Here is a 27,410-nt window from a genome sequence, read left to right on the forward strand (position 1 = left end):
GCAGCCTTGCCCCGCCCGCCTGTTGCCCGGCGTTCCCATAGTGACACGTCCCGGCTCGCCCGAAGGGGGCGGGCTCTTGTGACGCCGCGACGGGCCTTGGAAGCTAATCGCGGCGGCGAGCCGGGGTCACGGGGGGTTTGAATCGCCCAATGGGGGAGCTGCGGGCAGCGTCCCAGAAGCGGACCCGGAAGTTCGGCGGCGGGTCCCGCTGCTGCTGCTGCTTGTCCTGCCCTTGCTGCTGCCCCCTGCCCCGTCCCCCTTCGCCCCGGACCAGGGGTCTCCATGGCAGCAACAGCAGCAGCTACCGCCGCCTCGCCGCCAATTTCGAGGAGATCCTGAGGCGGCGGCTCCGAACCCGGCTCGGCCCCGCATGGTGAGGGGGGCTGGGGAGCCGGGGGGAGGGCGCTGGCTGAAGTGGGATCCCGGGGTTCCCGAGCCCCCCCCAGGCCTGCTGGGGTAGTGTGGACTGGCCAGGGACATGGGGGTCCCCGCAGCCCATGCGCTGCAGCGGGTCACACCCTGCGGGCGGCTGCTGCTGCTCTTTCACATCTGCCTCTCAGGGATGGGTTTCTGTGGTGTCTGGGACGTGCCCTTTGCCTTGTGACTCGTCCATCCGCCGCCTAAGGACTCCCAGAAACGAGCCAGTCCCCATCCCCCTCTGAGATCAGGAGGCTGGCTGAACAGTCAGGAAGCTTTTACAGTAATTTTTCAGGCTTCAGCGTTGCCGTCTTTTTTTTTTTTTTTTTTTTTAAAGCCTTTAGGGGTCATGTTTTCAAGCCTTTTTCTGCAACCGTGAGGGCTAGATAAACTTACTTGTTAAAAAGAGATTCTTGTGAAATAAAATAACTCCAGAAACTGGGGCTTTAGGAACGAAATAATGTGAGGTAAAGTAACAAGAGTTAGTAATAGTGATTGCTGTTGGACAAAGAAAGCTCCTTTATTCTTCTAAAATATCTGTTCTTGCTGGTGAAAACGAAATGTGCTGGCTCTAATGATACTGTTTAATATTGCTCTTAGTCTTTCAAGGTTCAGCTTTGAATTCCCTCATTCTTTTGCACTGTAGTTGATGTAGGTTTTCTGCCCATTAATAGGGTTTGTTTACTTATCAAGAATGAGATAACCAAACAAACCAACTGTATTTACAGTCACTTATCTAACAAGAAGCTGGAGAAATTCTCTCACTTCAGCAAACTCTATCTCAGTTTCTAAATACACATCTTCCCAGCCTGGGGGTATTCTCTCGCGCCCCCCCCCCCATTTGGACTCTGCTTGACGTTTAGCTAATAGGTTTGGATATTACCGCATTTATCCTGCAAGATTCTATTATGTCAATTATACTGAACTGTTGCTAAAACTATTTTTAGGGTTCATCTCCATGGGAAAATTTATTGGCATAACTATAACAGTATAATTTGTGTGTGGTTAAAAAACAAAAACAAAAAAACTATACCACTATATTTATATTGGTGTAACTTCCTATGTGTAGATGCTCTTATTTTGTAATATGAGTGTCCTTTCTTTTGGTTTAGTTTATGTTGCTTCCAAATTATCATCTTAACCCATAATAAACATAATATATTAAGAATAACTATCTAGTCTCTTTCCACAGATCTATAAGAACCTTTGTTAATTTACTGTCCTTTTTCCTGCCATTTATCCATGTAGTCCTCACTTCTTGCTGCTCTTTCCCACCAAATTGCAATAATGAGCACAGAGGGTCAATAGTGTGATGCATTTTGTCTATTGCTGTTTGTAATGGTTATTTTGCTTATATGAAACTGTTTTATAACATTGGAAAAGTTGTTGTTGTTATGAGCATTTAGACAGTATTGGTTTGTAGCAGTTCCTGAGACAGCAGTAGTGAAAATTGGGCAGGAGTAGCAAGATGATGATCAGAATGATTTGAGTTGAAGATCTAATAGTTTGTGACATGCCAGGGCTAGAAACATTTTGGAAAAGGAAAGCACATATCGTTTTCAGGATCAGGAACATCTGTTAAGCACTGGTCCCAAACCACTGGTCAGAAAGAATAAAAACTTTCTCTTTTATGGCAAATCCACTCTGCAGGCAGAATCAGGTGTCTTACGTATGATGCATCTTAAAATTCATTATCTAGTGTAATGTGTATATCATACCTGAAAATCAAAGTACTTATTTTAATCTTTTTATTTTAACATTTCTTGTGCAAAGAATGCTAAGGCTCACTCTTTTGTCAAGCGGTTTTTAGGTATTTAACATGTTTTGAGTCAGGATGTTACCTTTCTACTCAAGGGAATGGAAACCTTAAGGAAACTAGCATCCTCTCCTACTAGTGATCTATTTAATATTTCTGCCATCAGGTGTCCCCCCTCCAGCAAAAACGAGATAACTGCAATCTCAGCACAGAGAAAAGTGTCACAAGGAGCTGAGGATCTTATGCTAACTGTAAGTAACTGGGATTGGAATGATGTAATCCTCCTTTTTGCTGTAGTCAGGTTAGTGGTGCTACTTTTCTAAGAAGGAAACTTTTATAAAATACTAAGGAATTAAACTGTGCATTGATAACTTTGAATTTGTTTTCATACCTTGCTATTGTGTATTAGGCACATAATTAATGTGGAAATAAAATACATGCATAATTTATGAGAAATAACCTGCAGAGCCAAATATAGGCCCAGTCCTGTAAGCACTTACACATGTGTTTAACTTTAAGAACTGTGAGTAGTCCCATGGAAATCAAGTGAACTATTCAGAATGCTTAAAATTAAGCACATGCATGTTTGCAGGATTGGGCTCATATGGCACATCTGATGGGTTCCTTTTAGTTTTCCTAAATTCTTTAGTTTGCTGGTCAAAGTAATGGCCCTGTTGTAAAATTTTTGTTCAAAATCAGATGGTATTGCTAATCAGATCCCTGGCATGCTCTAAGACCTTGAACTCTGGTGACTCTTACAGACACCCTCTACCAATACAACACTATCTTTACATTGTCTGTACCATCCCTTGTCCAAACAAAAATGAAGGGCCAGATTCAGCCATGGTGTAAATAGAAGCTTATGGAGTTATTCCAGATCTTACACCAAAGCTGCATGTGATCCACAAAGGCAGGTGCTACTGAAAGGAAGCTCAAACTGTGGCCTAAATACCTTGACCCATCTCAGCAATTGTAGCTGTCTGGGGACAGGTGGCTAGAGGCAGTTGTCCAGTTTGACTGGAGCATAGGGAAATTTTATTATTTCCAGTTTCCTTATTCACAGGTTTCCTTTCATTGTATTGCCCTTTCCCGTTTGTTGGAGAAGAACCATGAAGAACCGCTCCTCATCTCCCCCTTTGCACGTTCACGTGGATGAAAACACCCCTGTCCATGTCCATATAAAAAAGGGTCAGAAAACAACACCTGCAAAAAGCCAGGTAGGAGTGTGTAGCCGGGTGTTTGTAAGGGCTACAGACCAGAAAAGTGAAGGGTCCTAGAAGCACCACTGAAAGTTCAAGGTCTGTTTCTACCACTTGAGGTCTGAATAGATAGATAGTAGGTTAGAGAAATAAGATAGATTGGCTTCTTAACTGCATTCATTTCAATGTGAATTTTCAGTAATACTTTTAAGTAATCTTAGAAATTGAAACTGTATCTCATATGGGTAATCTACGGGATTTAGTTTTATATTTACATGTATAGTTGGGTTACCATTTGTACTTCTATAGGGCCTTTATCCAATGGTCTTTAAAGCATTTTACAAACATTTAGTTAAGTTTCGAGCTACCCCTCCCTCTACCATGAGATATGGAAGTACACCAGCCATTTTACAGGTGAGCGAACTGAGACACAGATAAGTTAAGTGGGTTGTCCAGAATCATACAATCAGTCATGACGGAACCAGGAGTAAAACACATTCCTTTGCTTTAGCAGCTAGACTTTCCTGACACCCTTTTTTTGCTGAGGAAAACCATACTGTATTTTACAGTTGCTTTTTAGACACTAAAGATATTTTAACTTTAGTCCTGCCCCAATTTAACATATTTTTCTGGGTTAACATCTTGGCAAGCTACTGCCCATTTTCTGATCATCCCTTTGTCTGGAGGAAGGGTTGTTAGGAAGATGGTAGCTGGAGATCTCAAATTCCACCTGTATCAGGTTAAATGAAAGATTAGATTTAAGAAGACTCTGGATTGAAGTCATCTGCTGGTGCACAGACAGCTTTTATGAGTCTGGACTATCTTCTCTTGGGCATTGGCCAAGAGGATGTAGCAAGTAGCCTTAGTTATAATTGATTAGCAGGTAATGGTGGCTAGGTTTCAATTGCTAGTTGGAGCAGGTGAAATGCTATTCAGAGGTTGAGGTCATTCTTGAAATGGAAGACCCAAAAGGTAGTGAGTGCTAGTTTATTTTTCTTTAACAGTCTGCAACAGTTATATTTTGCCACCCTGTGTGTGTGTGTGTGTGTGTGTGAGATATGCCACTAGTGAATATTTTAATGGGGTATGCCTGATGATACTCAGCTATATGCTTCCTTTGCTTTTGGACCACCCAATCAAGCCTCAGAATTGTGCAAAAAGCAGCTGCTTTTTCATTTAGATAAAGAAGCTTAAGATCAACCCATATAGGAGTGAGAATACCTGTTAGTCACAAAGCAGGGAAAGTGTTTCCAGGATCTTCATAGATCAATTCCCCCCAAACACCCATTAATACATCATGGCTACTGTTTGTGAGTCAGGTCTGGGAGATAGGGAGGATCCACCTAGTTTGCTCTTCCTGCATAGAAATAGAAGTTGTGGCAGTGCTTTTCTGCATCTCCTCTCTTTCCCAGAAAGACTACCTTTTTCTGTCTAACCTTGGCCTCCCTTCTCTCCCATCTGTCATTCTCTCTGAGCTGGGCTTTCTCAGTAGGCCAACTCAAGCTATTACGACTATATGTACAATTATATTCATCTAGGTGCATGGTACTCAGCAGCTTGCATACTTCCCCTTACTCCGCCCAAGGCTCTCTCGCCTGAGGTTTAATTGGAATTGGGCTTAAGAACAGGTGATTGTTAGTTGAGGGACCTCTGTTCCCACTAAATTCCTGTGATATCTGATGTTCTTCTGTGGTTGTCTTTAAGGTTTGGTTTAAGGTCTTGGCCTTATTTTCATATGCTCTTGCTCCTTGGACTGCTTTTTGTCCCAGTCCCCTTGATTTAAATGTTGTCACTGGGCCCAGTTTGATTTATTTCATGTTTGTTATGTCCAGCATTCCAGGTATTGTTTTTAATATGAGTGCTTTATAAATTAAGACATTTAAATAAACCAAAGAAGTGAAAAGAAAGTAGGTTGTCACTCAAGTCCTGATGTAAAATTTTGCAAGCAAGCAAACTCCCCCTCAAAATGTGAAAAAGGACAGACCTGCTTTAACACCAGCTAGATCTATTTTCACAGGGTAACCAAGGCCCTCATTGCATCACAAGAGGCAGAGCTACAAGTGATGTCATAAAGGCCCTGGCTGACAAATAGCAAGAATGCTTTCATTTTGGCTATGTGATCTCCTATTTATTCAATAAGTTTTTCTTGTCCTTGGCTTTGCCTTGTTCCTCCAGCTGCTGACTCTCCTCTCTGATATACCATGTGAAGCAGTCTGTGGTACTACTGTAAGAATGATGTTGTGCCATTTAACTCTTACAGCATTAAAGGTTCAAATGATTTTTTAAAAGTCTTATGAGGTTTATTTTGTTTTTCTCTCTCCTTCAGCCGAAACACAAACAGAAAATGAAAGGGGATACCGTGAACGTGCGCCGAAGCGTTCGGGTGAAAACCAAGGTCCCCTGGATGCCCCCAGGCAAAACATCCATCCGGGAGTCTGCCTACAAATGGGAGGTATGGCTGACTTTTGCTTTTTAATCGGATGGCTTGGACTAAGAGATGGTACCTAGATTTTTACCTTACTGTTGGCTTGGAGGGTGCTAGACTTTAGTTAAGGTGACCACTACCACCTGGCAATCATTTTAAACATCCAATATTTATCTCTGGCTTTTGGAAATTTATTCGTACAAATAGATTTTGAATGGGAGATTCATCATGTGTCTGTTTCGTCAACAGCTATCTGTCCCTTTTTCCTCTTTCTGACTCCTGCCCCACCCCACCCCCCTCGATATTGCAAGGCTGGAGAAATCCCCCTTCATTTATTCCTTTTCTACTTTCCTCTCTAAAAGACCTTACCTTGGGGCACAGTTCACTTTATAGGCCACTATTGCTACTCTGTGACTGTCATAAGATTTCTAGAAAGGAGTGTATTGTGCTCCCTTTCCCACCAGGAGGGGCTGAATGAGCTGCCCACTCCCAGCTCCTACTGGCTTGGGATTTGAACACTGATTTTCCTTCATGACAGTCAGACGATCAGACTAATCCCTACATGTGCTGTTTTGGTGGATTTGGGAGTATTTATTTTTCCACATTAAGAGCCTTTTACAACTGACTGAAACAGGTTGAAGTAGAGAGGATTATAGCCTGGGTATTTTATCTTGTCCTCATTAGAATTTTTTCAGAGATGTGATTCAGTCCTAGATTGGTTTTGGAGATGCTAAGGTTACAACATTGCGTGTATCTTCTAAAAAAGCCATGACTATTCCATCCCCACCAGGGACCAACCCATCGCTTGGAAATTACTCCTCCAGATTCAGAAAAACTGCTCTCTGTGCTGCGTCTGAGTGACCTCTCTACAGACGAGGAGGATGCTATTCACAGCAAAATGAACAAATATGAGAAGAAGATAGATAGCCTGATGAATGTAGTGGGGACACTGAAGAATGAGGTGAGAAGACCATACTAAAGGCTCATGGGGGGGGGTAATGGGGAGGGGCTTGCAGATTAGGCAAAGTGATAGTGAAAGAGGAAACTTGGCAAGAGGATGCTAAAGACTGGGGTACAGTGATGAAGGGCAAATGGATGCTCAACTCATTTGTTACATATCTTATTGAGAAGGGCTTAGCTACTCTGATGCGTTGTTTACACTAGCGTTGTCTGCTAGCAAGGTGGATTTCGGCTTTCATTCAGTTTAGCTATATCTCAACTACAGATTAACAAGAGGCTTTTTTACTTATGCTAAAATGAATCATGGAACATGGATGACACAGATGATGCTTTGCTTCAGTTTCCATGTGTAAAGTCTTGTTCCCAGCAAGGTCCTAAACCTAAAAGATGTTCCTCCCTAAAGGTGAAAGTATTGTCTTACCACATGGACCCATAGGCTCTCAGGGTTGTCTTGTTGAACAGTATATTCCTCATGGCTCGCTACTGGAACTTACACTTCAGTGATGCCATGTTATCCCATGTAATCTAAATGGCCAAGTACTTGTCAATATTTTAACAGCTCTCCCTTGAAAGTCTGCATACAGAATTTTAAAGATTAGATTTAATGTGATGCCCAAACCCTCTAACAGGCCTAGCATGGTGAGGGCAGACCACAGGCACTTTCCTTTCTTTCAGCTTCCCCCAGAGCAGGCAATATATCCCGATTATATTGGTGTGTAACTTTGTGTGGTTTTAATTAAAAATCTCAAAACCTATAAGCAAAAACAGGACTTCTGAATTAGGTAGACTGTTATCATCATAAATAGTTTGAGCCTGTCTGTGCTCCAAAAACAAAATTCAGTTACATGATAGGGTAACTCAAATGTCTAAACTCAAATAATTGCACCTGAGGACAGCAGGGCTGAGCCGGTCTCTTGGCTTTGGAGACGTACAGTGGGAAGAACGCAAAGGTGAGGGCTCTGCCCTGTACGGCTAGACCGGCAGTGTATCACAAACTCTGATAAAATGACACAATGGGCTTAAGCTGCAGCAAGAGAGGTTCAGGTTGGACATTAGGAAAAATTTCCCAATTGTCAGGGTGGTTAAGGACTGGAATAAATTGCCCAGGGAGGCTGTGAAATCTCCATCATTGGATATTTTTAAGGGCAGGCTAGACAGACACCTATCAGGGATGGTCTAGATGGTGCTTGGTCCTGCCATGATGTAGGGGACTGGGCTAGATGATCTCTTGAGGTCCCTTCCAGTCCTATCATTCTATGATTACAAAACAGTTGTCCTCCAAACCAGTTACAACATGGTTTAAATGTAAATGGGATCTAACTAGGCTAATGTTGTAGATATAACATGGAAAGTATCATCCATGTCACCAGTTTTAACCTTAATTAGTTAGGGGAACACTAGGCCCTTCTTCTTTATTGAGCAGAGGCAGTACGTCTGGTGCATTGATTAAATTCCAGCGTAAAGTGTCAGTCTGCATTCCTAAATATCTTCAGCAATTGATCTGTAGCACCGTTTCTCACACTGGGGTCTGCGGGTCCGGGATGGTTACCCCAGGGGGTCCGCCGGCTACGCTGATTAACTCCTCCCAGCGCCTCCTGCACGCTGGGAGGGAGAGAGAGGAGCGGGGACAGGGCACACTCAGGGGAGGGGGCAATCTGGGGCCACCAGCCCCGCTGATCAACTCCTCCCTTCCAGTGCCTTCTGCACGCTGTGGAACAGCTGTTCCCCAGCATGCAGGAGGTACTGGGAGAGAGAGGGAGGAGCTGGAAAGAGGCAGGAAAGACGTGGAGTGGGGGCTGGGGCTGAACGGAACAGCTTGGGGATCCGCAAAAAAATTGAAATAAAAATGGGGGTCCTTGGGTTGCTAAAGTTTGAGAACGCTGATATAGTATTCTTCATCTACTAAACTGTTGAGGAGCATTGCTGTGTGCTGCTGACCATCTGCTGCATTTCAGTGGTGGGGGATCTGAACCATCTGTAACACCATAAAAGCACCATGATTTGTGTAAAGCTCTATATACATAAAAATAAGATGTCCTCCTTAGGCCAAGATACAGAAGCGGGAGGAACAACAGCAAATGGCAAAGCGTCTCCTCGAGGAGCAGAAGGATGAGCTAGATGAAGTCACACAGGAGCTGGTGGAGACAGAACATGAGAATACCTTGCTCCGACGTAACATTGAGCGCATAAAGGAGGAGAAAGATCTTACTTTGTAAAGAACTTATCATTTAACTCCTATGTGTACATGTACTGTAGTGAAGTTTAAAGAGCACGTCTCTCTTTTATAAAAACATTAACAAATTTAGTTCTGGTTTGCTCCCAGGACCATAGGGCTGAGTGGCACTGCAGAATTGGCATTCTCCTTCCTTATATCTACTTCCTGCCTAATGTTGCAGTGAAACCCTCTTTCCTCAGTGTGACATAATTTTTCCCTGGGGAATCTCATTGTGGCAGTAGAAAAAAATCAGCCTTCCTGAGGCAATTATTTAGAAGCAAGTAATGTTTTAGCTCATTCTGTCACTGAGTGGGGAAATAGTCAAACATTCATGTTTGATTGTGAGTCATCTCCCCTCTTCCTCCCCCCTCCCCATCACACACACTAAAGTTTATATGGAAAATAAATCTCTGAACCTTTCAGAAGAGCTTTATGAATAATTTTTAAAGCTTGGGAAGGGCTTTGAGCCCTTTATGGAGGGTTTCTTTGAGTTCTAGTTGTCTGTGTTCTCTCCAGTTTTTTAAGAATGGCCAGCTTCATGTTCAGCTGATACCATTTTGGAGGCTTATTTCTGGTGAGATATAGGTTCTTAGGATTGTTGATTCCAGGATAAAAGGTGTTGGGGTTTAGTATTTGGTGGGGGAGGTTGCTCTGAGAGAACCCCAAAATTGGCCCCCTCTGATATTCCCAATTTGAGATATGAGCTTCTAGCAAGCACAGGAGGATTGGTAGGGTCTGCTGATCCCCACCAAAACCCACTTCCAAGATTGAAAAATGGTAAATTTCTAGTATTTGTGGTGTATCGTTTAGTTTGGGAGGTTTTATCGGTTATCCTCTGATCAGAAACTGTAATTACAATGCTTCCTTTAAGGGTGACGTTACCAGTGCAGTCTGGTTATGGCATATGACTATCCATTCTTCTGATAGCTGTATTCTTCTTGCAGAATGCAGAAGAGGCACTTGCAGCATGAGAAAGAGTGTTTGATGTCCAAGTTAGTTGAGGCGGAGATGGATGGAGCTGCAGCAGCCAAACAGATTCATGCGCTGAAGGATACGATTGGGAGACTCAAAAATGTAAGTGATGGCATAGTTCACTGTATCATTTGTTGTACTGCCACATTGCTGTTCCAAGGGCTGTCACAGAATTACTGATTCAGAGGTCGTCAAGGAAAAGTGGAGAGGTTTCTAGTGCTTAAAGTGCTTGATAGGCCCATTGCTGTTCCAAGGGCTGTCACAGAATTACTGATTCAGAGGTCGTCAAGGAAAAGTGGAGAGGTTTCTAGTGCTTAAAGTGCTTGATAGGCCTTTGGGCGCAGAAGGTACTGAAATCCAGATCAAGTAAACTCCCATTTGTAAATTCAAAATGACTTCAGATTTTATCAGCCAGCATCTTAACATCCCACTGCCCTTTGTAGATGTGACACTGATGATCAAGTTGTTTTGTTATGCTGTGTTTGTATTGTATACATCGCTCATACCAGACTCTAAATCAGGGGTAGGAAACCTATGGCACGGGTGCTGAAGGCGGCACACAAGCTGGTTTTGAGTGACACTCGCATTGCCCAGGTCCTGGCCACCGGTCCTGGGGGCTCTACATTTTAATTTAATTTTAAATGAAGCTTCTTAAACATTTTAAAAACCTTATTTACTTTACAGACAACAATCGTTTAGTTACATAATATAGACTTATAGAAAGAGGCCTTCTAAAAACGTTAAAATGTATGACTGGCATGCGAAACCTTAAATTAGAGTGAATAAATGAAGACTCGGCACACCACTTCTGAAAGGTTGCCGACCCCTGCTCTAGATATTGAACTGCAGACAAATATGATCATGTCTGTCTTTATTTAGGAGAAACACATGACCAGCTCAGATGTTAATACGCTGACAAGGCAAAAAGAGTTGCTGCTACAGAAATTAAGCACTTTTGAAGAAACCAATAGGACACTCCGGGATCTGCTTAAAGAACAGCACAACCGGGAGGTGAGCAGTGCTGCATGTTTAACTTTCCCTGATCTACAAGAGATAGCATGGTCTAGTGGACTGAGACCAGAACTTGGTGTCAGAACTCCTGAGCTCTAATCCCAGCTCTGAAACTGACTTGCTATGTGATCATGGACAAATGTTTCACCTCCCTCTGCCTTGGTTCTCCTAATTGTAATATAGATCTTACCCCTCCCCTTTGAGGCTCAGATAAAGTTTGAACAGTAATGTGAAGATGTTAAGAGCTCTGAGTGCTAGGCAAACTGCAGGAGCGATAATACTTCGGTGTAATTACTATTCCTACTGCAGCTTGTTGAACGTGTGCTGCTTTGGTCAAAGGCAGGCCAGTGGCAAAGTACTTCCTCAGCCACCCATGATTCTAGTAAAAGGAACCATCAAAGGTTTGTGTTTGCCCAAAGTGGGATAGGTTTGCAAGATCTTAGTTTGCCATTGTGCATTTTAGTATCGCCTTTGACTGGGTTAAAAGAGATGGGAGTGAGGAAGGGTTTCTGGGATGGGAGTTCTGAGGGGAAGAGGGTTGAAAATGAAACTTGTTGGCAGGGTTGACACCTTTTAATGTTATCTGAGAACTGCTGCTTGAATGCTGGCGTAGATAACTTTCTCAGGTCCACCTTAAATTGGAAGGCAAGTTTTCTTGGGGTTAGGACATGGAGGGTGGCTTTGGAAAAAGCTTAATGAGCTCTTGTTTGTTCGTTCTCTTGTAGAAAGATGCACAGAAATTGATGGAGCAGCAGGGGTTGCTGCTAAAAAGGCTGTCGGACTCGGATGCAGAGAAAGCGGTAATGCAAGAGCAAGAGCAAAAGCATGCTTTCAGTACATGGGAAAAGATGAGATTTATGGTTTATTCTTTAAAACATGGGTGACCAATAGTGATGCACATTGCAGAGGTGCCATTGAGCCTGATGGGGGAAAGCTACGTTGGCCTTTTTTCTTTAAAAACAGCCCCTTTTTTCCACTGCTAGCAACAAAGTCTCTTTTTCACTTAGGATCTGGGTGTTTGTCTTCCAGAATCTGAAGATGAGGCTACAGGAAAAAGAGAAGGAGGTGGAAGAGCTCATCAGTCAAATACAGACAGAAAAGGTAGTTTCCCTTTTCTATTACAACCTCTTTTTGAACACACATGAACCTTCAAAACTGGAATTTGAGACAGCTATTCTGAATTAAAGCATTGCAGGTTCTGCTTTGTTGTGTGAACTGGCAGATGCCTATCTAATCCCCACATGGAATTGCTGATGTATTGATAATGTCCATCACAAAGACTTCAGGCAACAAATGTCACCACAGGACTGGCTATTCCTAGGGTGTTGCCAAAGCTGCTATTGCACACTTTTTGCTTGGGAGGGTCTCAAGTGCTTGGAGGCAGAGCCAGGTTAGGTGCCTTGCTGCAGCAAGTCCTGATGGGTGATCTCCTTTTGCTGGGAACCTTCAGTTGCCCATGGCCTCAGGTTCTAATGTGCCCTGCCTCCCCCTGGTCCTAAGTTCCTAGGAAGCAGATGGCAACAGTGGCCAGAGTGGAGTGTATTTTGGCTCAGAGAAAATCCTTGCAGATGGGTCAACCAGGGTGATTGTGGGATCTAGACTCTATGCCAGTTTAGAAAGAGGGGGATCCTGTCCTGGTGCACTCGGATGGAGAGAGGATCTCTGAGCATGCTTCAGGGAGGTGGGGAGAAGGACAAGGCTTGTGGTAGTGGAATAGTAAATATACCATTCATCAACGCCGTAATGCAGAATACTTGTTTTTGGGGTATTTAGAATTACTATAGTTTTCTGTAAACATTTTGTTCTTGTCACTCTCTGGACAAAACTGCTGGATTCCAGCAAGCCATGGCTCTCACCTCAGAGCTTACACACACTAGCTAACCTGGGCAAATTTGACTGACATGTCTTGTCTCCCTGCTCCCATGGCTAAGAAAATGAGTCTCTGAGAGTCCTCTTTCTGGCAGTTCCTGTTATAGCTGCTGGTGTTTGTTGAAGCAAAGGCCTGAACTGTTGCATGGTGTGAAATGTCCCATCTGCTTCGATCCCTGGGAAAACAACACTTAGTCCTGTTTGTTTCATATTTAGGATCAAGCGAAGACAGCATGCGAACTCTCCAAATCCATGGAAGCTGTGAGGGGTCATTTACAGGCTCAGCTGCGAAATAAAGAAGCTGAAAATAACCGTCTGGCTATTCAGATCCGGGTATGTTTTTGGTATTCACCAGACCATTCAAACTGATCAGCTGAATGCACTGAAGAAGAGAGTGGCAGTCACTGACTGTTCCATGCCATGCCCATCCAATAATGAAATGCATAAGCTGGCTATTGCTGTACAGCTTATGCCATTGCTGTACATTTTCTTCTGTAATTTTGATTGAGAACTAAAACTCTTTTCACTTGTATGAAGTGAAATCATAAACTTAAAGGGTTAATTGTGTCTCAAGTAAATTACTTGTTACTTTAGATTTCCTCTCAAATTAGTTATGTTAAAGAGATGGTTTCTACTGAACCACATATCAGGAGGGCTGGGAAACTATTTAACTTATCTGGGAAAAGGAAACTCCTGCCATGGATCTCTTTATCTGATTGCAAAGAAGTGTGTTTGTTTCACTGGTGATGCCTATGATCACGGGTTTGGAACGACTTTCATATGAAGAGAGACTACAAAAATTAGGGCTGGTCAGCTTAGAAAAGAGACAATGAAGGGGGAATATGACAGAGACACATAAAATCATGAGTAGTGTGGAAAAAGTTAATAGAGAAGTGTTGTTGTTATCCTTTCACACAATACAAAAATCAGGGGTCTCCCGATTTAAAGTAATAGTCAGCCATTTAATACAAACAAGAGGAAGTACTTTTTTATACAAATGCACAGTTTGCCTGTGGAACTCGTTGTGATGGCCAAAACTATAATTGGATTAAAAAACAAAAAAGAATTAGGTAAGTTCATAGAGGATAGGTTATTAGCCAAGATGGTCAGGGATGCAATCCCATGCTTGTAGTGACCCTAAACCTCTTGACTGCCAGAAGCTGGGAGCAGAATTGGGGTGGAGCACCTCAACCGCTTTGTCCTGTATGCTCACCCTGAAGCTCTGGTACTGCCCACTGTCAGACAAGATACTGCTCTAGATGGACCATAGTCTGAATTAGTATGGCAGTTCTTAGGTACTGAGATTAAGAACGTTGCTTTGGGTTATCCTGATGAAAGCTGTGTGTTAACCATCTCTGTAATTTTAAGAAAAAGGCTATGTACAGGTATGTTCTTCTATACAATGAATTATCAAGGCAGATGCATTTTAACTGAAAAGAGATATTCCTATGTAGAACAAAAGGTTGCTTGGTCTATATCTACCTTGGAAAGCATTCTGGAAAGATTACTTCATTGCTGAGCAGAAGTATGCCACATGTGGTGGAAAGAAAAGAATCTTTTTTCTTACATATAGCAATAAATATTGGGCCAAATTTGGACCTAGTGTAAGGATGTGCAGCTTTTAGGTCACTGGAAACTAGGTTTGAATTTGGCTCAGTGTATTTAAATATAATAGAGTTCAGAGCTCACCTTGTTTGGTTCTGATGTAATATTAACCTTTAAATTCTATACTAAGCAGTCATTTCCAATAGTTCTAGTCTATATGATTCGTCTTGAGAGACAATTCCTGAGCTGGTTCCCAAGAGGTATTACCCTTATTAACTGGTCTTAGGACAAGAGAATGAGACTGAAGGTTCCTCTCTTAGCATATGCTAACACTGAGTAAAAAGGTTAAAGGATCTATCATCGCTTATAAATTGCACTAAGAGGAACCAGTTGCTGCCTTGGGAGTGAAATGTGGCAGCTGTGTTTATCAGCATACAGGAACACTACATGCTACTTTTAAGACTGGAAGTTTGGCATCTCAGCCTGCCTTTGCCACTGCAAGAATGGTTTTCAAGATCATTTTGCATCTCCTCCCATGAATTAAGTGGACAGCGCTACAGTAGGAATGGCAGACTGAACTGACACTATAGTAACTCCAAGCTGGACCACATTGATAGATGGCTTATGTCCACCTCTCTCCTCGGCTGCTGGGAGATGAGTTGCCCCTCTTGACTGAAGATTAAGCATTTCACATAGAACGTGTTTTCCTTTCTTTCCTTTTCCTTTCCAGAATCTGGAGCGCAACGGGGCTCAGCATAAGGGGGAGGTGGAACATATCATGGAACAGCTAAAAGAGCTGAGGCAGAAGGGGGAGCGTGATAAGGAGGCCCTGAAGAAAGCCATACGCGCACAGAAAGAGCGGGCAGAGCGCAGTGAGGAATATGCAGAGCAGCTGAACGTCCAGCTAGCAGAAAAGGTAGTTGGTCCTAGGGAGGAGGGAAAGAGAATCCTGTAGAGTCTCTGTCTGTGTGTCTGCATATCCTTGACTTTTGATACCAGCCCCGGGCAGGGGGCGGGGGGGGGAGAGAGAGAGAGCTGTTTTATCTAATGAGGTTATTTTTTGTACTGGGGCCTCAGCCCATTTGCACTGCATTTAAAACAAAGCCTTTTTTTTCTCAGCTGTCACTGTTCCTTCCTTTGAACAGGAGCATGAGATGATTTATATCATGTGATAAACTAGCAGATCTGATCTTGTGCAGACTTCCTGGTACCTTTAGAGCCTGCCGAGGGAAGAGAGAAATGGACAAAAGGTTGCAGGGCCTTGCTTTGCTTTTGTACTTGCATGCTGGTTCAGTATTGAGCTGCTTTCAGAGTTATGCATGGAATTGGTAGTTGACAAAGAAAATTTTCATAGTGGCAAAGGGGGAAAAAAGGTAGGAGTAAAAAATAGGAATTTATTTTGGCAAAGAGGAAATCATTGGGGAAGACAATTAGAGTAGAGAATGAAAAATAAATAAGACACCTAGATTTGCCTTTGGAGAAAGGGGATTGAAGGAGATAGCAAAAGCAGGAAGGTTGTGACTAGGACAAACCAGAAAAGCTCGAGCATTTTAGACCACTTGTCCCCTTCCTGTTTTTCAGTAACTTGTGTTCTTTTGGGGTCATCTCCTATGTTCAAGGCCAATGCAGATTCTTAGCTATTGCTTTGCATTCCTAACTACTGCATTTGTTGTCTTCAAAGAGGAGCCCCTCCTCTCTCTGCCAATATGGCTGTGAGCTGACAGCATCATTGGAAAATGTTATTTGGCAAGGATGTGGAGTGATAAAAGGAATTAATGTTGTTTTTCAAACCTGACTGCTGTTGAGCAGAAGTACTATCTCCAGAGTGTTTGGTGCTACCGTGGTGTGTTTCACTTTGCACATCACTGTCGTTCTGTGATTTTTATTTTTTTTGTCAGTCTCGCTCTCTCATTCCCCATCTTTCTCTTGTTTGACAGGACAATTATGTTACTGAGGCACTGTCCACTCTGGAGTCCTGGAGGAGCCGCTACAACAAAGTAGTGAAGGACAAGACTGACCTGGAGCTTGAGATTGTTATGCTGAACAGGTAAGAGCTCTGACATGGGGAGCCAGCATGAATGGAGCTGGGATACTGGTTCAAGAAGGTACTCCTCGAATCTCCAGGTTGGACCATAAGTATTCAATGGAAAGCTAGAGTCAGCGTGGCCTAGCGGTGAGAGGGTCTGAGAGCCAGGAGGTTTGGCTTCTACTCCTGACTCCCACAATGATTTGTTGATTTATCCCTGTGCCTGCTGGCCATTCTGTAAAATACATATACTTACTTTTCTTTGAAGGATCTCAAAATGGCTCACAATGAAAGACTGTTTAAATGCATAGTAGTTCCATTAAGGCTGATCTGTTTTTGTGGGGCTTGGGGCAAAAATTGTCTGTATCAACACAGTGCAGTCACCACAGAGAAAACTGAGCATAGGAGCAAGAGGGGGAAGTACCATATTAGCCAGAGTACCAAACCTATGGCCCATGGGCTGTGCGTGGCCCACCAGAGCATTTCATAAGGCCTGCAGCCTGCTTCCAAACAATATACTAATGGCCGATTCATTCACATTTTGTTATGTTTACATCATTTTAATTTATACAAGTCTGTAAATAGACAATACTGTACATAGGTTGTTTCTATCTAAATGCATATGAGACAAGCTGAACTTAAAATTATAAATCAATACAGGTGACTTTAAATCTGATTAAAATATGTAGAATCTGTTTGGCGCACACAAGGCTTGAGGTGCTTAGGTTTATGTGGCCCTCCTGTGTTCTAAGGATGGGCACCACTGCATTAGCCTATACAACTCCAATATGATATATATCAAGGCCACTGCAATGAAATGCCAGCAGCCCAGTAACATCTGGTTGCCTGTTTTCCCAAAGGGAATGGAGCAGCAGAGGAAACCAGAGTGAAGTTTGTAGTGTGTGCATGCATGAGCTATGGAGGGAAAAGGGGGAATAAAGAAAGGATGTCTTGTTCCTGAAGCTGAATTTCAAAGACCAAGAGACTTTTTTCTCTTTGTCATTTAATGGTTAATTTCACCTCCTGCATGGCAGCCGTATTACAGACTTGTTGGAGCAACAGACCTCCATGGAGGACAAAATGCGGGAAGACAGAGATGCTCTGGTGGATAAACTGCACCGGCAGGCCACAGAGAGCACATCTTTCAAAATGGAGAATGAAAGGCTGAAGGTCAGTCGAATATCCAGGTGTTTGGTAGTTGAAATGTTAGCATAAGGGAGAAATAGTAGTGAGCAGCTGCTACCCCTGTAAGTCCAGAGACACATTATCTCCTTTAAGCCCATTTGATGTCAAATCAAGTTGCATTGGTAACCTTAGTGTAGTTAGATTGACTGTATTTTCAGTCCTGTGTTCCATTGTTTGACTTGGGTGAGAGAGGCTGAAATTTGTGAAGAAAGGAACATATAAGGTTTGTTACGGGAGGGGAAGAACAGGCTTTTTCTACCCTCTGATTCAGTATGTGGGATTGGAGACATGCTTACCAGCCTGGTCTCCTGGATTATATATTGTGTCATCCAATTATACATCTGGACAGGGAATAAAAAACATATCTATAGGGAGAACCACAGCCTCCAAAACAGAACGATGCCTGACATCCTCTCCAGACACCTACAAAACCATCTGGACCCTGATCCAGTGGACACAGCTCATTTAAAAGTGTTTGGAACATGATGGAACAACTCTCATGCAGATGTAAGGCCATGTTCTATGCTGGCATGCATTGGTGAAGCTCCATTTAGCCTTCCAAGGGGAGTAGTGGGGGCAAAAAACATATCTGGCTTTAAGATTAAGCTTGATAAGTTTATGGAGGGGATGGTATGATGGGATAGCCTAATTTTGGCAATTAATTTAGCAATTGATCTTTGATTATCAGCAGGTAAGTATGCCCAGTGGTCTGTGATGGGATGTTAGATGGGTTGGGATCTGAGTTACTATAGAGAATTCTTTCCTGGGTGCTGGCTGGTGAGTCTTGCCCACATGCTCAGGGTTTAACTGATTGCCATATTTGGGGTCGGGAAGGAATTTTCCTCCAGGGCAGATTGGCAGAGGCCCTGGAGGTTTTTCGCCTTCCTCTGCAGCATGGGGCACGGGTCACTTGCTGGAGGATTCTCTGCAGCTTGAGGTCTTCAAACCACAATTTGAGGACTTCAATAACTCAGACATAGGTTAGGGGTTTGTTATAGAAGTGGATGGGTGAGATTCTGTGGCCTGCATTGTGCAGGAGGTCAGACTAGATGATCATAATGGTCCCTTCTGACCTTAAAGTCTGAGTCCATTGAAGTCAATAGGACTCTGCCAGTTACACGAGCAGAGAACTTGACCCTTAGTTTGCACAGCCACTGCTCTAACTTAGTTTAACGTACATGGGGACAACTTAGCCTGTTCCAAGCACTGCCTCTTGAATAGAAGATGTCTTCTCCATTCAGGCTACCATGGTGCCAGTGGAGGAGAAGCTGAACCAAGCTCAGATGGAGGTGCAGCAGCTCAAGGCATCTCTCAGGAACTATGAAGGGCTGATTGAAACCTACAAGTCTCAGGTATTTTATTCAACCCTCCTTTTTCCTTCCCTCCTCACACAAATTTGTTTTCTTCCTTTGCTGTTGTGGTTTATTCTCTCATGCCTTAATTTTGTTTGCCAGCTATCAGATGTTGCCCTGTTCCATCTGTCGTCTTGCTTTTCTGGTTTTCATGGCTCTAATAAACCAAATCTATTTATGCAAAAGCTTTTATAGGTTATTCTGTTCAAATGGCAGCCTGTAGGCTGCCATCTGCTATATTCTGGACTGTGGAAAACTTGCTTCACTCTGCACACCCTGATAACCCATTCTGTTAGCAGAAGCTGAGTCCATGTGTAAAGATCTTGCTAAAAGACCTGGGTTTAGGGGTGGTGGTAGGGAGGAAAGGCACAAAGAAGCAAAGGGGGAAATCTTCAGAGGACAGCATAAAGAAGGATGAGAAGGCTATAAAAAGTACAAAGGTGGAAAAGCTCCAGAACTTGGGATGGGGGTGTCCAGAGGTTCGCAAGAATCCTGCTACTGGATCTCAACAATTGTAATTGTGCCAGTGTGTAGCAATCTGTGGTTGAAAACCCTAACATAAGTCGTGTGCCAATTCTTTCTGTGCCCAGGTGTTGAGAACCCGAATGGAAGCCGATGAGGTGACTGTGAAACTGGAGCTTTGTGACAAAGAGAACAAGACGCTAAAAGATGAAATGAACAAGGAGATTGAGTTGGTAATTATTCCTCTAAGAAAACCCTCGACCATTAAATTGGTACATGGCAGCCACTCAGGGCTGCACTCCTCTCTTGGCGTAGTGGAAAACAAATTTGCTTGGACTCTGAGGGAAATAAAAGATGTCCTCCAGACAGCTTTGTCTTTTCCCCCAGCTCAGCTCAATGGAGAATGGAAGTGAAAACTAGTATTTATTTTGCCAAGTGCATTGAATTTTCAGAATGTCCCACAAGGGTCCTTGTCAAATACATAGTGTCCATTTGAGGCAGTGCCCTTCACTGGGGAGAGGGTTGCTCAGTGTCATTGATTCTGAATTGTGCATCCTGTCTTTCAGTGGTTGTCATGGAACAGTTGTTCTCAAGAATACTATATACATTAATAAAACTCAAGCCAGAATTTGTAGCCATTCGCACCCTGTGGGAACCCCAGAATCTACGTGAATGTGTCTTGGAATAGAGGAAGGAATCTGCATTACAATGAGCAGTTCCATTGCTGGCCAGGCATCTGACATGCCCTTTGTGACAGGCTGGATCACAGAAACCCTCTTGGGAATTGCCATCTGATGTGCCAAGACTACTTCTGCCCCTGCTTTCCCTGCCAGCCTGGGACTCCAGCACCCTGTCTTGTTGAGCCAGATGCCAGTCCGCTCCAACACAGACCCAGGGTCTGAACCACGTGCCCCAAAGCTGCAGACTTAACTGAGAGCAACGTACAGAAATGTTCCTGTCTTTAACACTCAAATGTCCAACTCCTAATGGGGTCCAAACCCAAATAAACTCGTTTTACCCTGTATAAAGCTTATACAGGGTAAACTCATAAATTGTTTGTGCTCTGTAACACTGATAGAGATGCACAGTGATTTTATTAAGTACAGAAAGTAGGATTTAAGTGGTTCCAGTAGTAACAGACAGAACAAAGTGAATTACCAAGTAAAATAAAATAGAACATGCAAATCTAAGCCTAATACAGTAATTCAACTGAGTACAGATAAAATCTCACCCTGAGAGATGTTTCAGTAAGTCTGTTTCACAGACTGGACGCCTTCCTAGTCTGGGCACAGTCCTTTCCCCTGGTACAGGCCTTGTTCCAGCTCAGGTGGTAGCTAGGGGATTCCTCATGATGGCTCTCTTTGTTCTGTTCCACCCATTTATATCTTTTGCATAAGGCGGGAATCCTTTGGCTCCCTCTGGGTTCCCACCCCCTCCTTCTCAATGGAAAAGCACCAGGGGTTAAAGATGGATTCCAGTTCAGGTGACATGATCACATGTCACTGTAAGACTTCATTACCCATGTGCCAGCACACACGTATACAGGAAGACTTACAAGTAAAACGGAGCCATCTGCAGACAGTTGTCCTGGTTAATGAGAGTCATCAAGATTCCAAACCACCATTAATGGCCCACACTTTGCATAATTACAATAAGCCCTCAGAGTTATATTTCATATTTCTAGTTTCAGATACAAGAGTGACACATTTATACAAATAGGATGACCACACTCGGGAGATTATAGGCTTTGTAATGATACCTTGCAAGAGACCTTTTGCATGAAGCATATTCCAGTTACATTATATTTAAACTCATTAGCACATTTTCATAAAATCATATAGTGTGCAACGTCACACCCTTATTGCTGGGAAACAGATATGCTCTGGTAGACAGCACCAACCGACTCAAAAATTTATTAGCCCAGACTCTTCAGAAATGTCTGAAATAAGGTCACATGTTTAATTGTTTTTAACTGACCACTCTGTCCTTCCATTCCTCTCACCCCCATAGGCTCGGAAGCAGTTCCAGAGACAGCTTGCTGAACTAGAAAAGCTGCCTGAGATCCTGAAGATCACGGAAACAAAGCTGGCAGAATGTCAGGATCAGCTGCAGAGTTATGAAAAGAAGAACATGGACCTTTCTGCTATGATTACAGATCTTCGTCAGCGGGTAAGAGACTGGCAGAAAGGACCCACAGCTGCACTGTCTGCAAGCCGGGGACCAAGATGAGTTTCTAGTCGCAGGAAGTTCAGTCTTTGCCTCTGTACTTGTCTCTTTTTGAAATGATTAAAACATCTGCACTGCAAAAATAAAGATGTGTGGCATGTCTTTGTTTAGGGAGAATAGTAACTTAGCTGGTGGCTTTCCTTGCTATTTCAAGGCTTTCTTTCGAACTGCTTAGTTGCAGAATCTTACTGGGTCTTGAAGAGAAGCAGAACCCAGAATGCATGGGATTTCATTAACTTCTGTCACCCAGGTCAACTTATTGGCTGCCACACTGTCATGATCATCCGCTCACAAATGTTGCTCTGCTTTTACTTTCTCCCCCTGCTTTCCTGATGCCATGCCAACAGGGGCCTTGAATGATTCTGCGGCCTATGTGCTTTGCTTTGATGATCCCATGCAAGTCATTAGCTTTCTCAGTATTTCAGGCTCTGAATTCTTGCCGACTTATTACCACACACAAACTTCTTCTAATCTGTATGCTTCACTATGCTTGCAGGTGGCTGCTCTACTATCAAGCTCTTATGGCATCTGACCGCTCATATATGGTGTGGAAAAATTCTATTTCATGATGGGTCTAAACATTACCTGGAGGAACTACACAAATTTGACATGTAGCTTTTTGCTCTTTCACATACTGCTGCCTCCATTTCCCTCTCCAGGACTTTCCAGAATTGTGAATTGAAGGTGTTATAGCTGTGGGTTTCGTCCTCCCCCAAGAACAGCACCCATTTTAGTTGGCTGGTCTTGGGTTTGTATTGACCTCCTACGTAAGGTCTATTTTCTGTCATTTTAGATTGAGCTCCAGGGAGACAAAATGGAAATGACAAGAGAGAAGTATCAATCTGCCCAGGAGGAGAACAAGCAGCTGATCTTGAAGCTAGAGGAACTGGAGAGGTTAGAATATATAACTGGCCTGCTCTCCTTGCCTGACTTTTTTTTTTTCTCTCCTCTCCCCCCCCCCCCCTTCCTTAGTCCCTTTTTCAAGACACTAAGGCAGCTGCTGGCTTGCTTGTGTACCTTACCATCTCCCCAAGCCTTTATGCATTTAAGAGCCTTTGTAGAGTTAAATCAGAAAGTTAGGTGGTCTGGCCTGCATAAGTTTGGAATGCTTCTGTAGAGAAGATGTAACTTCTTTAGTCAGGAAAACACCTCAGAAGGACTACTCCTTCCCCCATCCCTTTTTTTTTTTCCCTCCTCATGAGCTTTCAAGTACTTCTTGTTATGGCCAGGTTGGAAATACTCTGAGACTGTCCTTTTCTATGTTATTCCTGATCCCTGCTGAAATTTGGAATTGCCAGAGATGTGAGCATAGGAAAAATTAGATTTACTTGTATGTAGTCAAAGAAGGTTCAGGTTGGCTCTTATTCAGAGTCTGTGCCCATCCTGAGTCGTCAGTCTGGTAGTTTGTGCTAAGTAACCTTAAGAAGAAAAATGTTCATGAAATTTTCTTCTGTGTGGGCCACTCTGAAGCCCTCTGCAGGCACACTAGAAAAATCAACAGGAACAAAGGGCCTGGTCCCACACCATTGGCTCTTGGAGGAGCTCAACTGAAGTCAATGAGAAAGGGCAATCCATAACTGTCCACTGTGGAGTTTTACACCTTCCTCTGAAGCATCTGGTACTGACCACCGTCAGAGACAGGATATTGCATTAGATAGGCCACTGGTCTGATCAGGCATGGCAGTTCTTAACTTCCTGTATCTCTCAGTGCTTCTACACGCCTTCATTGGTGATGCTATGGTGAGGACAGGTCAGTGAGTATGTGCAGTTTGTTCAGGCATGCCCCCCATCTTGAAATTCTTTGGGGTTAGACGTGGAATGTGAAACTCTGCTTGGCTCAGAGGTCCTGATCTTTGAAGGGGAAGTTGAAGATTGATCTGTCCCCTGACCAACCAGTGACCTGAGGGAGAGGCATATTGAACCAAATTGTATTTAATGATTGGTTAAAATTCTTTGTCTTGCTGTCTCAACCCAGGAAACTAGAGACAACGGGTGCACAGAACATAGAGTTCCTTCAGGTCATAGCTAAAAGGGAAGAGTCTATCCATCAATCCCAGCTGCGATTGGAGGAGAAAACCCGTGAGTGTAGCTCCTTGGCTCGGCAGCTGGAGATGGCCATTGAAGATGCCAAAAGACAGGTTAGTAACTCCTTGTCAGAGTAAGAAACTGATCAAATTCAGTGGAACTCCCAAACTGCAGGAGAGCAGGTTACCAGCTGATGGAAGGGGATTCCTCTACATTCCATCACCAGCCTTCTAATTTTGCTTCCTCTTGCTGCATTATCTGTAGGAAGCAGAAGCAAAAAATGAAGTTGGTACTTTGTCTCCAGTAGGCACAAAAAATGGAAGGGAAAATGCTAGACTCAAATGCTTCTAGTCTTTGCCAGAATCAAACAAAAATATGTCCAGCCCTCCTCTATTGCGAAGGGTGAGGAAGTTATTACCATAGCAGAAGCAAAGCATTTTGTATGGACAACACTCTTGCCAAAGCAAAAACGTTATTGCCTTGTTCCTACTTGTAGATGGAACAAACGAGGGACCGAGCAGCATCTAGAGAGAGGGCAGCCCAGTCCAAGATGTTGGAGTTGGAGACCCAACTGAGCCGGACGAAAACAGAACTAAACCAGCTGCGTCGGAGCAAAGAAGATGTGAGTGTTTTGGAGGGGATGTTTGTTGATAAACTCGCAGCTTTGAAGCAGCAGTAAGAGTCTGTAATTCCATGTCCTGTCAGTGTGCTGAAGAAATTGTACAGTAACTTTGTTGCGGTGTATCTGTGTCTGCTGTGATGGTGAAACACACTAGTGTGCTTAGTGAAGTATAAAGTGTGGCGGACGATGTAGTTTTTGTCCCCAAGAGGCTTACAATCTAATTCAAATACACAGGGCCTAATTCTCGCCACTTATACTAACAGTTTGAACGGAGATACTCCTAATTTACGCTGGTGAGAGGAGAATCAGACCCACCATACTGTTCAGACAAACACTACATCAAAAACCAGGAGAACGGAAGGGGTCCAGACAGTGCAGGTGTTGCTACGTCTAGGAGGGAGTTATTCTCCTCCCTTTCATCACCTTTGGATGTATATGAGAGGGGCTGAGGAGTGTTTCCCTGCTAGGAGAAAGATTTTGTTCTCTTTGAAGGGGATCTTTACATTTGGTCTCCCATTTTCTTTCCCTGTTTACTTTAGCCTTGGGATTGGAAGAGGGCTGACCTACAGCAGGTGATAACTTCCTGAGTTCTTCCTAGAGTGGTTCCATTTTGTTTTGCTTTTTCAAACCATTAGTTAATCAGAATGTTAAGTTCCTGTTCTGATTGGCTGTGTTATCTTGTGTGTTTATATACAAGTTGATGTGTGGGGTTGGTACTGAGTGAAATGAGTGATAGACTTTGTTATGTGGTGTTTGTTGCAGTGACACATTGTTCCTAAAAATCCCAGAGAATGACAAGAGTTAAGGCTAGCGTGACTAGAATGAAAACTCGCTAGCCTTCAGTCCTGTGTTTTGTGTCTTCTTCATGCAGTCAGAGCGCCGATACCAAAGCCGTCTACAGGACTTAAAGGATCGCCTGGAGCAGTCTGAAAGCACCAACCGAAGCATGCAAAACTATGTCCAGTTCCTCAAGTCCTCTTACGCCAATGTCTTTGGAGAAAGTGCCTTAATGAGCTCACCTATCCGTTCCCGATCTCCTCCATGATAATAGTTCCTTCCCTGTCCCTCTGCTATTGAGAGGTACAAAAGGGGGGCCCGATTTCAAAGCCATATCTTGTCCAGAAAACTGTTTGGGATTTCAGAGACCGTGTAAAGAGAAGTCTTCCTCTCATTCTCATTGTCTGGGTGAGATGGAGCTGCAGCGATGTACAACAGGAAAGTGGGATTGTTTTCTATTTGGAGATTGGCACTGCATCATCAGCCATGCCCAAAAACATCTCGGTTGAAGTATGTGGGGAATGCTTTCCCTTTCATCTCCTAATCCCCCAGTGGTTACTTCTCTTGTAACTAACCTGGTGGGCTTTTTAATTAATCATATTAGCTATTTTTTATTTTTGTAAGAGTTCCGTCTCTTCCTTTTCGCTTTTCCTACCTTATGTTCTTTTCTCACACGGCAGAGATCATGTTTGTTTTTAACTCTCACATACTGTGTTGATACAGCTGACCAATGGGGATATTAGGAGATAGTGCCACCAGTACAAGTGTAAACCCCCAATAGTGATAACTAAGTGACTGGAATCCACGCTGAGAATAGGTTACCTCCTGATCAGCCACCCTTTTTATAAACAATTTTGTACTGGGGAACAATGAAATTGTATCTTCTGAAGGTTTCTCACCTGATTCATGAATACTGTCTAATCCTTTATTATTTCTTGAGTGTGTGGTTGGTGTGTGTTAATGCTTCTAATCTGCATATTTTCTGGATGCCCTTTTCCTCCCAACAGCTGATCCTGCATTCCTTGCACATCCCAGGGTCTGAGTCAAAGCCACTTGAAGTCAATGGAAAGATTCCCATTAATTTCAAAAGCAGCAAAGAATCCTGTGGCACCTTATAGACTAACAGATGTTTTGCAGCATGAGCTTTCATGGGTGAATACCCACTTCGTCGGATGCAAGTCTGCAAAACGTCTGTTAGTCTATAAGGTGCCACAGGATTCTTTGCTGCTTTTACAGATCCAGACTAACACGGCTACCCCTCTGATACTTGACACCATTAATTTCAGTAGGTCTGGAATCAGGACCCCAGTCCGAATACAGTGGGAGCTTTGAGTCAGCTGTAGGAAAAAATAAAATAAAAAGACAGACTTGATGCTTGGCTTTACCCTCAGAGCCAGCCTGCACATACTCCTGTGACGTGAGGTCATCTCTGGGATGTGAAGGAATGTCAAGGTCCTGTGGGCTCTACTGTGCCCTCCAGTAAGCAGCTGTTCTGAAATATAGTGAACATTCATTGCATTTCAACGCCAGCTGTTTGGCTGGGGGGCTTTGTGGTGGTGTGTTTGTTTTGTTTTTTTCAATTCTGTTTATATGAGATGCAGTCATCAGTGGAATGTTTGATAAGGGATTTCTAAGTTTCTTTTAATCAGTATTTGAGAGTTCCATTTTAATGTGTAACTTAAAAAAAATCCAAAAGGTGCTATGATAAAATTATTAAATTTCAGAAGTTTAAAATGTGTGTTATTTCTGGGGTTGACACTTCATCTTGTAAATTGCCTCACTGTCTTTCCACTGTCGTTCTCCTCCATCATGCTTCTGGTGTTTTGTAGAAGCTAATGTCTCAAAGGAAATTCATGGATTTTTTTAAACTTAGTCTTATTTTAAAGATGATCAAAACTAATATACCTTTCAACCATCAGCACTGGTGCTCACAATACATAAATTTGTTCATGAGACTAGGGATAATGCTGCAGTTGTTTGAAGGGAAATGAATCCTTACAATAAGGGGAGGAGAAAGCAGTCTTCGCTGATAGTCAAATGTATGATAAAATCAAGAAAATCAGTTCATTCAATCTTTCAGTTTTTTAGCCTCCAGCTCCAGCACAAAATACCAAAGTCCTGTCATTCTGAATCAAGAAGTGTCAAGGTCTCAATTGACCATGTATCCTAGACTTTGAATTTTACATTTGCCAAAGGAAGCAAGGGAAAAGGCCCTCTGTGTCTTGTGATTTTAATAGGGTCCAGTGCTTTTTTTCCTGCTCTCTTGTGTTGTGGAAAATGTTGGCTCCTTCATATGTTCCATGTGTTGTAGCTTCCTTGATGTTTGTATCATTGTCTCTAAAGAGACATACAGAGGCAGCCCTTTT

The 27,410-nt window shown here is 43.1% G+C and overlaps 1 protein-coding gene across 2 annotated transcripts; it reads left to right on the forward strand.

Moving 5' to 3' along the window:
• Positions 1–101: 101 nt before the first annotated feature.
• On the forward strand, positions 102–26,767 carry ODF2 (outer dense fiber of sperm tails 2). 2 transcript variants are annotated; one of them, XM_039507046.1, is made up of 20 exons: positions 102–373; positions 2,340–2,424; positions 5,699–5,824; positions 6,588–6,758; positions 8,803–8,969; positions 9,917–10,046; positions 10,824–10,955; positions 11,681–11,755; positions 11,985–12,056; positions 13,041–13,157; positions 15,100–15,285; positions 16,307–16,416; positions 17,430–17,565; positions 18,822–18,932; positions 19,523–19,627; positions 21,405–21,563; positions 22,414–22,514; positions 23,596–23,758; positions 24,142–24,267; positions 25,139–26,767. In XM_039507046.1, exons 1-20 carry the CDS (start codon positions 150–152, stop codon positions 25,310–25,312), a joined length of 2,670 nt encoding a protein of 889 aa, XP_039362980.1. In that variant the 5' UTR covers positions 102–149; the 3' UTR covers positions 25,313–26,767. The 2 variants fall into 2 exon arrangements, with proteins under 2 accessions (XP_039362980.1, XP_039362978.1); XM_039507044.1 differs by lacking the exons at positions 102–373; positions 2,340–2,424; positions 22,414–22,514; ... (1 more) ...; positions 24,142–24,267; positions 25,139–26,767 and adding an exon at positions 5,441–5,598 and having other exon boundaries at positions 21,405–21,707.
• The last annotated feature ends 643 nt before the right edge of the window (positions 26,768–27,410 follow it).

The sequence above is a fragment of the Mauremys reevesii genome, linkage group 19, assembly GCF_016161935.1.
Source record: "Mauremys reevesii isolate NIE-2019 linkage group 19, ASM1616193v1, whole genome shotgun sequence".
NCBI classification, from domain to species: Eukaryota; Metazoa; Chordata; order Testudines; family Geoemydidae; genus Mauremys; species Mauremys reevesii.

Coding starts and splice junctions, on each gene's coding strand:
- ODF2 (XM_039507046.1), top strand. CDS start 150: ATGGGGGAGCTGCGGGCAGCGTCCCAGAAGCGGACCCGGAAGTTCGGC. Junction 12,057..13,040: donor GTCAAATACAGACAGAAAAG/GTAGTTTCCCTT, acceptor TTTCATATTTAG/GATCAAGCGAAGACAGCATG. Junction 17,566..18,821: donor TGGAGAATGAAAGGCTGAAG/GTCAGTCGAATA, acceptor TTCTCCATTCAG/GCTACCATGGTGCCAGTGGA.